General features: G+C 34.9%; 1 protein-coding gene across 3 annotated transcripts in view; it reads right to left on the bottom strand.

The window, feature by feature from the left end:
- The window catches only part of LOC127856235 (uncharacterized), a 32137-nt gene that overhangs the window by 18158 nt on the left and 1381 nt on the right, over positions 1-12598 (bottom strand). For all 3 annotated transcript variants that reach the window (XM_052392336.1, XM_052392329.1, XM_052392343.1), the window contains exons 2-3: positions 10485-10530; positions 4997-5605 (exon numbers count right to left, since the gene is read on the bottom strand). In XM_052392336.1, the coding sequence (XP_052248296.1) occupies positions 4997-5605; positions 10485-10514 (639 nt within the window). In that variant the 5' untranslated portion in view covers positions 10515-10530. The remainder of the gene's footprint in view (positions 1-4996; positions 5606-10484; positions 10531-12598) is intronic.

Below are 12598 nucleotides of genomic sequence, written 5' to 3' on the forward strand. Positions count from 1 at the left end.
AGGATCATGAAACTTCATGTGTACATTGATCATGACTCACAGATGACCACTATTGATTTTGAGGTCACTAGGTCAAAGGTCATGGTGACCCGAAATAGTAAAACGGTTTCCGGATGATAACTCAAGCACGCATTTGCCTAGGATCATGAAACTACATAGGTTCATTGATCATGACTCGCAGATGAACCCTATTGATTTTCAGGTCACTAGGTCAGAGGTCAAGGTCACGGTGACCCGAAATAGTAAAATGGTTTCCGGATGATAAATCAAGAACGCATATGCCTAGGATCATGAAACTTCATAGATACATTGATCATGACTTGCAGATGACCCCTTTTGAGGTCACTAGGTCAAAGGTCAAGGTCATGGTGACCCGAAATAGTTAAATGGTTTCCGGATGATAACTTAAGAACGATAATGCCTAGGATCATGAAACTTTATAGATACATTGATCATGACTCGCAGATGATCCCTATTGAATTTCAGGTCACTAGGACAAAGGTCAAGGTCACGGTGACTCGAAATAGTAAAATGGTTTCCAGATGATAACTCAACGTTTATGCCTAGGATCATGAAACTTCATAGGTATGTTGATCATGACTCGCAGATGACCCCTAATGATTATCAGGTCACTAGGTCAAAGGTCAAGGTCACAATGACTCAACCTTGAAAAAATGGTTTCCAAATGATAACTCAAGAATGCTTACGCCTATGATCATGAAACTTCTTAGGTACATTGATCAAGACTCGCAGATGACCCCTATTGACTTTCAGGTCACTAGGTCAAAGGTCAAGGTCACGGTGACTTGACACAGTAAAATGGTTTCGGGGTGATAACACAAGAAAGCTTACGCATAAGATCATGAAACTTCATAGGTACATTGATCATGACTCGCAGATTACCCCTATTGATGTTTAGGTCACTAGGTCAAAGGTCAAGGTGACTTAAAACAGTAAAATAGTAAATGGATGATAACTCAAAAATGCTTACGCCTAGGACCATTAAACTTCATATCATGACTGGTATATAACCCTTATTGATTTTCAGGTCACTTGGTCAAAGGTCAAGGTCACAGTGACTCATAACAGTAAAAAGGTTTCCTGATGATAACTCAAGAATAGTAAGGCCTAGGATCATGAAACTTCATAGGTAAATTTATCATGACTGGCAGATGATCCCTATTGATTTTCAGGTCACTAGGCCAAAGGTCAAGGTCACAGTGACAAAAAATGTATTCACACAATGGCTACCACTACAACTGACAGCCCATATGGGGGGCTTACATGTTTTACAAACAGCCCTTGTTTGTCTTATGTTGGTAAATGTTCATCTCGGTCAATTCTAGGTTAAGTTTGAAAGTAGGTCATATGTGGTCCAAACTAGGTCAACAAACCAAATCACAGAAAAGTTTAGTGAACACTCCAGAGGTCACATTTTCTTCCAGATCTTCATGAAAATTGGACAGAATGTTATCTCGATGAAATAAAGTTTCAGTTTGAAAGTTGGTAGTTTGTCAAAAACTAGGTCATTAGGTCAAAATATAGAAAACTTCCTTAACCTTTCTACAGGTCACATTATCTTCCTGATTTTCATGAAAATTGCTTGCAATGTCCATCTTAATCAAATCAAAAGCTGAATTTGCAAGTTGGTCCTGGCAGGCTAAAGCTAGGTTACAACTTAGTCAAATCATACACAAGTTTTTGACACTATAGAAGTTGTTTTGGGTGAGCGATACAGGGCTATCTTGTTTGAGAACAGCCTGTAGTAAGAAAGGGAAGGTATTGTTTTTGTTTCAAAAGTAACATTTTATTGTTATTGGAAGTAACTGAGCAATTATATGATGTCATAGTTTTGGTTATTTTGCTCACTTGTTATGATGTGACAAGGTGAGCTTTTGTTATCACTCTTTGTCTGTTGTATTTTATCCAAAGTTTATTGTGAACACATAAGATATCATTTTACAATGTTTAAATTTGGGTGTCACCTCTTTGCCAGATTCTTATGAAACCAGTCACCTCTATGTCATTTTGGGCTTCATATTCTATCAAAAAATAGGGCACTAGGTCAAATATAAGAAAAGGTCTGTTAATACTTCAGTGGTCACATTCTCTCTCAGATCCACTTGTAAATTGGTTAGAACATTATTTTAAATGATTTCAAAGTCAAGCTTGAAAGTAGCATATTCAACATTTAGGTCACAAGGTCTAGTCGCAGTGATTAACAGGTCACGTTCCAAAGTGGGTCATGTGCTTCCAAGCATTTGATCAATAACTAAAATCATTAAAATCTATGTTAACACTTACATTTTTTACCTGATCTTCATGGCAGTTGATCAGAATGTTCAAATAAATAAAAGTAGGAACTCGGTATAACAAGACTCAGATAGACGCAAATAGTTTGTTCATACTCACAATGCCTTTTTTTTCTAGATCTTCATGAAAAATTAGTTAACACCACTAGGAAACAATCAGTTTCAGGTGAGCCACATTGTGCCGTTAAAGCTATCTATGTATAGTATAGATTGTTACAAAACCTTGTTTATCAATAAAAATAAATGAAAAAAATGGCTTTCTAAAAGTTGTAGTCTTGGTCCAATGGATGATATATTCCTCAACGTATAATCTATGACAATCTTTTGAGAAGAAAAACTAAATTTGACTATTATTATACCCCAACATACTGTGAGTGGGGGCTAGCACAGGAATTCTCAATTATGTTCCTCGAAAAATAATGGGTTAGCATTTTGTTGCTGTTTTATACAGTTGTCTGGACCATTACTCCCAAAAGAATTGTAAGTTCAAATATGAGATATTTAGGTAAATAAATTTTATTGAAGGGAGTGCAGTGTCCAAAAACGAAAACGATTGCACCACAACCATTAACTATTGACCTGCAGATAAATGACAAGCAATAACAAGAGCACCGCCTTGCGGGTGCAGACCGCTCATCTTTTTTCTTTTTAAAGGTGAAGGGACTCTCAATTTAAATCACAAAGGAGGGAGAGGTGGAGTGAAGAGGGGTGTATAGTGTGGGGGTGTGGACATTTATTACATTATCTTCCAAAAATGCGAAAAAAAAAATTGGGGGGGGGGGGATTCTTGGGTGCAATGGCTGGACGGTATTTCAAAAATAAAATAATAAAAATAAATATTTGTGTTTTTTAACCGTTTCAAAAAAAAAATTGGGGAGAGGGGTTGGGGGGGGGTATAGTGTGAGGGTGTGGTGGTCATTTGTGAGATGATCTTAAAAAATAAAAAATTAAAAAATTTAGGGGGGGAGCGGGGGGGAGGGCACGAGGGATGGTTTGGATGGAGTCTATTGTGGTATGTCAGGTAAACGTAGTTTTGTCAAAGTATCAATCAAATCTAATCATAAATAAAGAAGTTATGGCATTTTAGCAAAATTTAATAATTTTACCTTGAGAGTCAAGGTCATTCAAAGGTCAAGGTAAAATTCAACTTGCCAGGTACAGTAACCTCATGATAGCATGAAAGTATTTGAAGTTTGAAAGCAATAGCCTTGATACTTTAGAAGTAAAGTGGATCGAAACACAAAATGTAACCATATATTCAAAGTTACTAAGTCAAAAAAGGGCCATAATTCCGTAAAAATGACAACCAGAGTTATGCAACTTGTCCTTTTACTGTCCCCTTAGCGAGTGTTCCAAGTATGAAAGCAATATCTATGATACTTCAGGGGTAAAGTGGACCAAAACACAAAACTTAACCAAATTTTCAATTTTCTTAGTATAAAGGGCCCATAATTCCGTCAAATGCCAGTCAGAGTTACATAACTTTGCCTGCACAGTCACCTTATGATTGTTAATAAGTGTTGCAAGTATGAAAGCAATAGCTTTGATACTGTAGGAATAAAGTGGACCTAAACACAAAACTTAACCAAATTTTCAATTTTCTAAGTATAAAAAGGGCACATAATTCTGTCAAAATGCCAGTCAGAGTTACATAACTTTGCCTGCACAGTCCCCTTATGATAGTTAGTAAGTGTTGCAAGTATGAAAGCAATAGCTTTGATACTTAAGGAATAAAATGGACCTAAACACAAAACTTAACCAAAATTTTCAATTTTCTAAGTATAAAAAGGACCCATAATTCTGTCAAAATGCACGCCAGAGTTATCTAACTTTGCCTGCCCAGTCCCCTCATGATAGTAAGTAAGTGTACCAAGTTTGAATGCAATAGCATTGATACTTTCTGAGAAAAGTGGACCTAAACGCAAAACTTAACCGGACGCCGACGCCAAGGTGATGACAATAGCTCATAATTTTTTTTCAAAACAGATGAGCTAAAAATTACACAATTGTGGTGATGTAGATTAACTTAAATGGATGCTTATTTATTTTATGCTTTCCGGTGATTTATACAGAAATATCAGTGAAATAAACTGGTATTTCACTGTTTTAAACAGTGAAAAATAGAAGTGAAAATATCGATATTTTTCGCAGTTTTTCTGGGAAAATCGATATTCCACCGAATCCAACAAATATCCTCTATATATCCATCCTCTTCAAAAGCATCATCAAACCAGTACTTTCAGTACTTTGATTTTATAAAAGGGCAGGGCGGGGTTTTGGAAGAGCAGAGCTTCCATTTAAGCCTAGCTGGAGCACTGTTTTGCTTGGCTATGTTTAGAAGTCTGTAATTATGAAATATACAAGTCAACCGTTAAAGCTAATAATAAACATGAACACATGCTGAAATAATGAAATTGTCATGTGCTAAATTTGAACTCCGAAATAAATCAACAATGGAAATGAATTTATTGCAAATAATTTTAGTTGCTTCTCAGAAGGGTTAAATTATTAAGTCAATGGCTTGGCTATATTTGCTGTAATCTTAAAAAGTCAATTAGGGGTAAATTTAAAGGTACAATTCAAGCATACAAACATGTTAATAATAAACATGAACAAATAATAAGTCCTCTTAATATTCAGACATTTCAAAACAGTATCAATAGTTTATAAAGTAACATGCTTACATCAAACTCTTCATCATGACTGGTCCCAGGTTTAGGTTCAGGAACAGGATACATGACAAGAATTTCAACATCGTCATCACCATTATTCGGACCATCGTCAATGATAATGCTGGGCGGAGATCTACCGTCTTTGACACTTGGGTTTGTAGAAGGTCTACAGTTTTCAAGTTTTGGAAAAACATTAGGACAGTCAGTTTCAAGAGCAGCAACAGGTTTCGTGGCTGTAGCAACTTCGAGCTTCTTCACTTCAATATCATCTTCAATCACAATTAGATTGTCAATTCTCGATTCACCAGTATGTTCACTAACATTATTTCCAATTATTGCATCACTATTGGCCAAAGTGTCCTGATTTTCTTCAGTTTTAATGCCGAGGTCTTTAAGATTTTCATTACTACCTAATGTAATATCAGTGATAACTACATCATCATCATAAACATCGTGGTCTGGGTTCAGCTTATAAGCCACATGGTAAGGATTCCTATATTCTGATTTTCCTGCATCATCTAGCAATATAATTCTTGCATTATCATTCTTGTCATTTGTATCATCATCTGGGATATAGATGAATGGCCTGATACCAAAGAATGCCATCACGTGCTCGATAATCTGGAAAAGAAAACCAACACAATTAATGTCACATTTAAATAAAAAACATTAAAAAAAGTGATGCGATTTTCAATCTTATGACCATGATAAATGTCATATTTCTTGAAATTTTTCATTTACTCACTTCACAACCTGACAATTCGCAAAACAGAAAATGCAAACTTGTTACTTATTATTGATTTTTTTGTTTAAATACTGACTACATGTATTGAAACATAATGATAATGAAACACTCAATCCACATGTTCTCACTTTCGATACTTCACTACATTGTATAAACAATTTGTAAATAATATACTATTAAAGGGAAGTTGTTTACTACCAGCATGAAAGCCTTCGACTTTGTATTGAAACTTTAAACAATAAATAACATCGCTCTCTAAATATAATCTGTAAACTCAATACACCAGTGGGAAAGTTGCAGGGTTGGCACCAATCGACCGCCCCCGGTTTTAACCAGCGTTTTTTTCCGGTTAAAACCGCCCCGGTCAATACTCTCAAAGTGGTCATTACTGGTCAATACTGGTCGATTGAACTTCACCCCCAATTTTGATTAATATTCCATGCTTAATTAAACGATATTGATAACATAAATTAAACAGACATGTTGCCAATAATGTCTTAAGCTATAAATACCCACATTTGTATACCTGTTCATGCAATTTGTAGGTCAATCTCTCAAAATTTTGCAAATTAGTCAAACTTGGTCCATTGGATTTTTCTGGTAGATTGAAATTTTTTTCAATTCTAATGAATGTTCAGATAATTCTTGTATTAGTTGTTCCTCATGCCCCACTGTCCCCACAGTCTTCTCACCTATACAGGTTGGGGCACCCAAAACTGATAATAGGGCCTTAAATGGCACCTTTTTTGACACAACCCTTACTTGACATTGTTATGTATTCTTGCCTAGATTTCTTTTTAGTCTTTTAAAACAAAAAAGTGAAAAATATTTTATTTTCCATTGATATAAAAATAAAAAACATAAGAAATAATTATTAAAAGAAAAAAAATAATTGAAAAGAAGAGTCTAGAATAAACCACACTTGGAAAACATTATTAGTTGGCAAAATAGAGAACTTTGATTGCTAATTCATTTGAAGACTAACTGAACTTTTAAGTATGAAAAAAAAAAAAACTCTTAAAGGAGACAAGTTTGAAGTACATGTAACTATTAAATTAATAGCAAGTTATCTACTTTTGTTTGAGTGATATGAAATAGCCTAGGGGCAGATTTGCTTCATTGTCATTATCAGAAACATAACACTGCATGCATTTTCTTACCAATTAAGGCTTAGGGGCCTGATTTATAACCCTAGAAAACACAAGAGTTCTGTTTGTCCATCTGTTTATCAAATATATATATCAAAAGATCAGTGAAATACTATGGTAACTACAATAGTAATAATAGCAATACTTAAGTAACAGATGTGATACACTAAGATAAAGATATTGCCTTAGTCCTTATGTATTTGAGTCTGTTTCAATAAATAATAAAGAAGTAGATTTTTTACAGCTTTAACCCTTTGAATGCTGGGAAATTTGTCTTCTGCTAAAATGTCGTCTGCTGAATTTCTAAAATTAGCATTTTCTTCGATTTTTTTCTTCAAAGAATACTGTTCGAATAGCAAACAGTTTGGATCCTGATGAGACGCCACGTTCTGTGGCGTCTCATCTGGATCCAAACTGTTTGCAAAGGCTTTCAAAATTCGGTTCCCGCACTGATAGGGTTAAAGATTTTTTTTTACAATAAATAGCTCAAACAAGAAACCGTCAGAGACGGGTGATGCTCCCCAAAGTTTTTTTTGGTCACAATATTGCACTATATATTCAGATAAAAGGAAACGTCTTGAGGGGCATAACTTTGGACAAAATAATACGAGGGATGGTTAAGCAACTTAAAATTTTCAAAGGGCCATAACTCTTTAAATAAATCATCCAACCAGAACCCACGAATAGCATGCGCATCTTCTTAAGGTAGTTAAGCTTCCCATAAAGCTTCATTGAATTCCAGTCAGTAGTTGGGGAAAAACAGCCCGGACAAGAATTGCACAATATGTACAGTTTATAGAAAATTTCAAAGGGCCATAACTCTGTGAAAAATCATCCGACCATAACCTGCTGATAATATGCACATCTCCTGTTGGTAGTGAAGCTTCCCATAAAGTTTAATTGAATTCCGGTAATAAGTTGCTGAGAAATAGCTCGGACAAGAATTGCACTATATGTACAATGGAAAATTTCAAAGGGCCATAACTATGTGAAAAATTATCCGACGAGAACTGGCTGATAATATGCACATCTCCTCTTGGTAGTAAAGCTTCCCATAAAGTTTCATTGAATTCCAGTCATTAGTTGCTGAGAAATAGCCCGGACAAGAATTGCCCTGTATGTACAGTTAATGGAAAATTTCAAAGGGCCATAACTCTGTGAAAAATCATCCGACCAGAACCGGCTGATAATATGCACATCTCCTCTTGCTAGTGAAGCTTCCCATAAAATTTAATTGAATTCCGGTCATTAATTGCTGAGAAATAGCTCGGACAAAAAATTTGCACGGACGGACACACAGACAGACGAAGCGGCGACTATATGCTCCCCCCCCAAAATTATGGGGGCACATAAAAAAGTTTATCAATTACAGAATAACGATTGATTTAATATAGATTAGCTAAGTGCTTAAAGTCTTCCTTTGTGATGTTTAAATGCTATAATTTTCAATTGACCAGTATTGACCAGTAATCACCAGTATTGACCGGATTTAACCGGGTATTGACCGCCGAACCGGTCAATACTCAATTGACCGATCAATATGCCAACCCTATGGGAAACCAGATTAATCATATCACTTATAAGGGTTTTCCTGATTGTCTGATCTACTCATAAAGCCTGTATGATAAATTGTAAATGAAGGCATTGATGCCTTTCGATATTTGTTTAAAAAGCAAATACTTTACTTTAACTTTCTCTAATAAATTAGTTGTTTAGGACAAAGTGTGTCATGTTTACTACAAAAATATCACTGTATAAACAAAGCTCTGTGGAAAACGTATACATTGTCAGTGCTCCAGCTAGGCCTAAATTGAAGGGCATCCCGCCCTGTCCCTCCGAACCCCCGCCCTGCCCTGCCTAGGGCCCCCCCCTGCCCTTAAAAACAAAACAAGGGACAAAATTGTCACAAAACCAGGTTTTCATTGTGAAAAAAAATCTGATAAAGGGAGAAAACTCAAACTGAACTTTTGAAATGAACAAACAAAATTAACCCCCTTTGTAAGTTTGTTTTTAAAAAAAAATATTTTTAGTCGTGGCGACCTTGACATTGGAGATATTGACGTGATTCTTTCGTGCGACACACCGTCCCATGATGGTGAACAAATGTGCCAAATGATTTTAAAATCTCACAATGAATGACATAGTTATGGCCAGGACAAGCTCATTTATGGCCATTTTTGACCTTTGAACTCAAAGTGTGACCTTGACCTTGGAGATATCGATGTAATTATTTCGCGCGACACACCGTCCCATGATGGTGAACAAATGTGCCAAATGATTTTAAAATCTCACAATGAATGACATAGTTATGGCCAGGACAAGCTCATTTATGGCCATTTTTGACCTTTGAACTCAAAGTGTGACCTTGACCTTGGAGATATCGACGTAATTATTTCGCGCGACACACCGTCCAATGATGGTGAACAAATGTGCCAAATGATTTTAAAATCTGACAATGAACGACATAGTTATGGCCAGGACAAGCTTGTTCCGCCCGCCCGCCAGCCAGCCCGCCCGCCCGCATTCGCCAATCTAATAACCAGTTTTTTCCTTCGGAAAACCTGGTTAAAAACCTGGTTAAAAAACAATTCTATTTTTTATTTATTTACATATGATAATGAATAAATCTCTTACATCAATTACATTGTACCGGTAATTAATTTATTCCTAATTGTAGACATTATATTTGAATGGGTTAATAATTATGGAAACAAGCAAATTCGTTGAACTGATATCCCCCGCAAATATGCTTCTGGACACTCATACCAAGTTTCAATGAAATCCGCCAAAGCACTTCCAAGATATGGATCTGGACACACACAATTTTTTTTTCAAGATACAAAGGGCCATAACTCTGTTATTATCAGATGGTGTACAATGCCATTTGGTGTGCATCATCCTATTATCCATATATATACTCATACCAAGTTTCAATGAAATCTGCCAAAGCACTTCCAAGATATGGCTCTGGACGGACGGAAAGACGAACGGACAGACAATGCCAAAACAATATCCCTCAAAGAGCATCGCATAACGGGTGCCACGCTGGGCTACGGTTGCAGTTTTGAATAAATGAAAGCTTGTCAGAATTTATTTTTTTTTAGACGTCACAGTGACCTTGACCTTTGACCTAGTTACCCCAAAATTGGTGTGGCCTGTAGAACTCATCAAGGTGCATCTACATATGAAGTTTCAAAGTTGTAGGTGGAAGCACTTTGATTTTAGACCCAATGTTAAGATTTTAGCACGACGCAGACAGCGGATGTCAGACGGCGGCCGTCAGATGGCGGACGGCGGACTACGAGCTGGCTATGACAATACCTGTATCTGTGTAAATGCCATTTGCCAGGCATATGCCATGGCTAGTTCTTCTTGAATGCTTTTAGCTTTTAAGAATACATCCGTATAGCTCAAAGTTTTAGTTTAGATGGGAGTAACATATTCATTTAATAGTGGCAATTATCCAACTCCCAGCTATTGACCCTCGTTATGTACCCATAAAGCTCAAAGCATTCAAGAAAAACTAATTTAATTAATTATTAATATCGCAACGAACAGTTACACTAACAAGCACATACAACTTAAGTTAAATAAACTGCAAACTTACCCAGGCTGTACCAAATACGATGCTTATCATGTTTCACTTCTCTGAACTAAAAAACAAGAATAGTAACAATTACAAAAAACCCAAACAGGGGTTTTTATCTGATTTTGGGGAAAGGGCCTGGCCTTTTTTGAGGGGAAAAAAATCGCGCGAAACATCGAATTTTGGGGAAAAAAATTGTGCGAAAAGCTGGATTTTGGGGAAAATAAGCAAAGTCTAAAATAATCAAGTTAACATATTTTACTGTTTTTAAAACAAATTCAAGGCAACAGATAATTTAATTATGCAAGATTTTTCTAGTTTCTACAGTGTATCAGGTTAACTTATATATTTAAAGGTAAGGGGAAAATGAAATCTAGGGGAAAATTTACCAGCTAAGGGGAAAAAAAATCCGAGGGGAAAGGGCCGATTTTCGGCGGGTCCCAAAGAAGGAAAAAAAACCCTGCCAAAGCTTCTATTTATACATGATTCAGTTTCCCAATGTGATGAAATCACAGGTACTTGAAAAAAAAATTTGGTCCTCATATATATAATAAGAGTATCATAAAGGTATCCAACGATGATTTCACAGGTGTATTGAATTACACAATGCAACAGCATAAAAGATCAAACAATGCACACATATGTCATTGTGGTGTAGTGGATGAGGTGTCCGCCTAGCGATCGGGAGTTCGTGGGTTCCCTCCCCACTCGGGGAGCATGTTCATTATCTCCTCCATAGACACCTAGTACTGGTTCTTCCCAGGAAACGGACTCGATAATGTCCCTCTGCCTATAATGCTCTAAAGGGCGCCTGGCAGTATATATAGATAGATAGATTGCCAGTAGGAAGCGTCCATCTATGATAAAACACCTTTTATTTGATGAAAATCGTCCAAGTATGTCTAAAACAGCCAAAAGTTTCACAAATAGCACCCCAAAATGAAAGTGTGTAATTCCGAACGTCTAGTCTCATTTATAAGACGCGCAAAGAATTTAGAGATACTTTTTATGGTGTCCAGTCATTACACCCCCTGGACGTTACACCCCTGGTCATTACACCCTCTAAGCCTGGACATTACACCCACCAAGATATTGATTAGAATAGAAAGGTGTAATCAACTTATGAACCACTAATTGGATTTGTCATGTAAGATGACACTGATGAGATTAATGGTTGCTCAAATTATTTAAGATTGAGCAGCCATCATTTAAAACATTAAATTTTATTTCACCAAAATGACTGTAACAATATGCATCTAAATAATAAATACTTTTTTTCAAGAATATACAGACAGAAAAAACTTGAAGAAATAAAAATAAAGATAAATAAAATAAATATTTAGAATAAACAAAACACAATCTTAATCCATATACATTTATTTTTATTTCACCATAATATAATAATATGCATCTAAATCATAAATAATACAGACAGAAAAAACTTTGAAAACAAAATAAAATAATGATAAATACAATAATTATTTAGAATAAACAAAACACAATCTTAATTCATATAAATTTATTTTTATTTCACCATAATGTTATAATATGCATCTAAATCATAAATACTTTTTTCAAGAATATATAGACAGAAAAAAACTTTGAAAATAATATAAAAGTAATGATAAATAAAAAAATATTTAGAATAAACCAAAACACAATCTAAATTCATATACATTTATTTTCATTTCACCATAATGTTATTATATGCATATAAATCATAAATACTTTTTTCAAGAATATACAGACAGAAAAAACTTTGAAAATAAAAATAATGATAAATAAACAAAATATTTAGAATAAACAAAACACAATCTTAAATTTATACATTTCTTTTTATTTCACAAAAATGTAATAATATGCATCTAAATCATTAATACTTTTTTCAGGAATATACAGATAGAAATAACTTTGAAAATAAAATACAAATTATGATTGATTAAAAAAAAACTAAAATAATACTGCCAAGAAATCCCATTTCACTAGATATTTAAATAGAAGTAACATATTGTCACTGTATGATATATAAAATTTTACTGCAGACTTCAAAGTTCATTAATTACAATATCATTAAACTTTAAAGTCAGAATTGATATTGAGGATCATTGAAGAAATACTTTTTTATATTGAAACAC

Source organism: Dreissena polymorpha, chromosome 1, assembly GCF_020536995.1.
Source record: "Dreissena polymorpha isolate Duluth1 chromosome 1, UMN_Dpol_1.0, whole genome shotgun sequence".
Lineage (NCBI taxonomy): Eukaryota > Metazoa > Mollusca > Bivalvia > Myida > Dreissenidae > Dreissena > Dreissena polymorpha.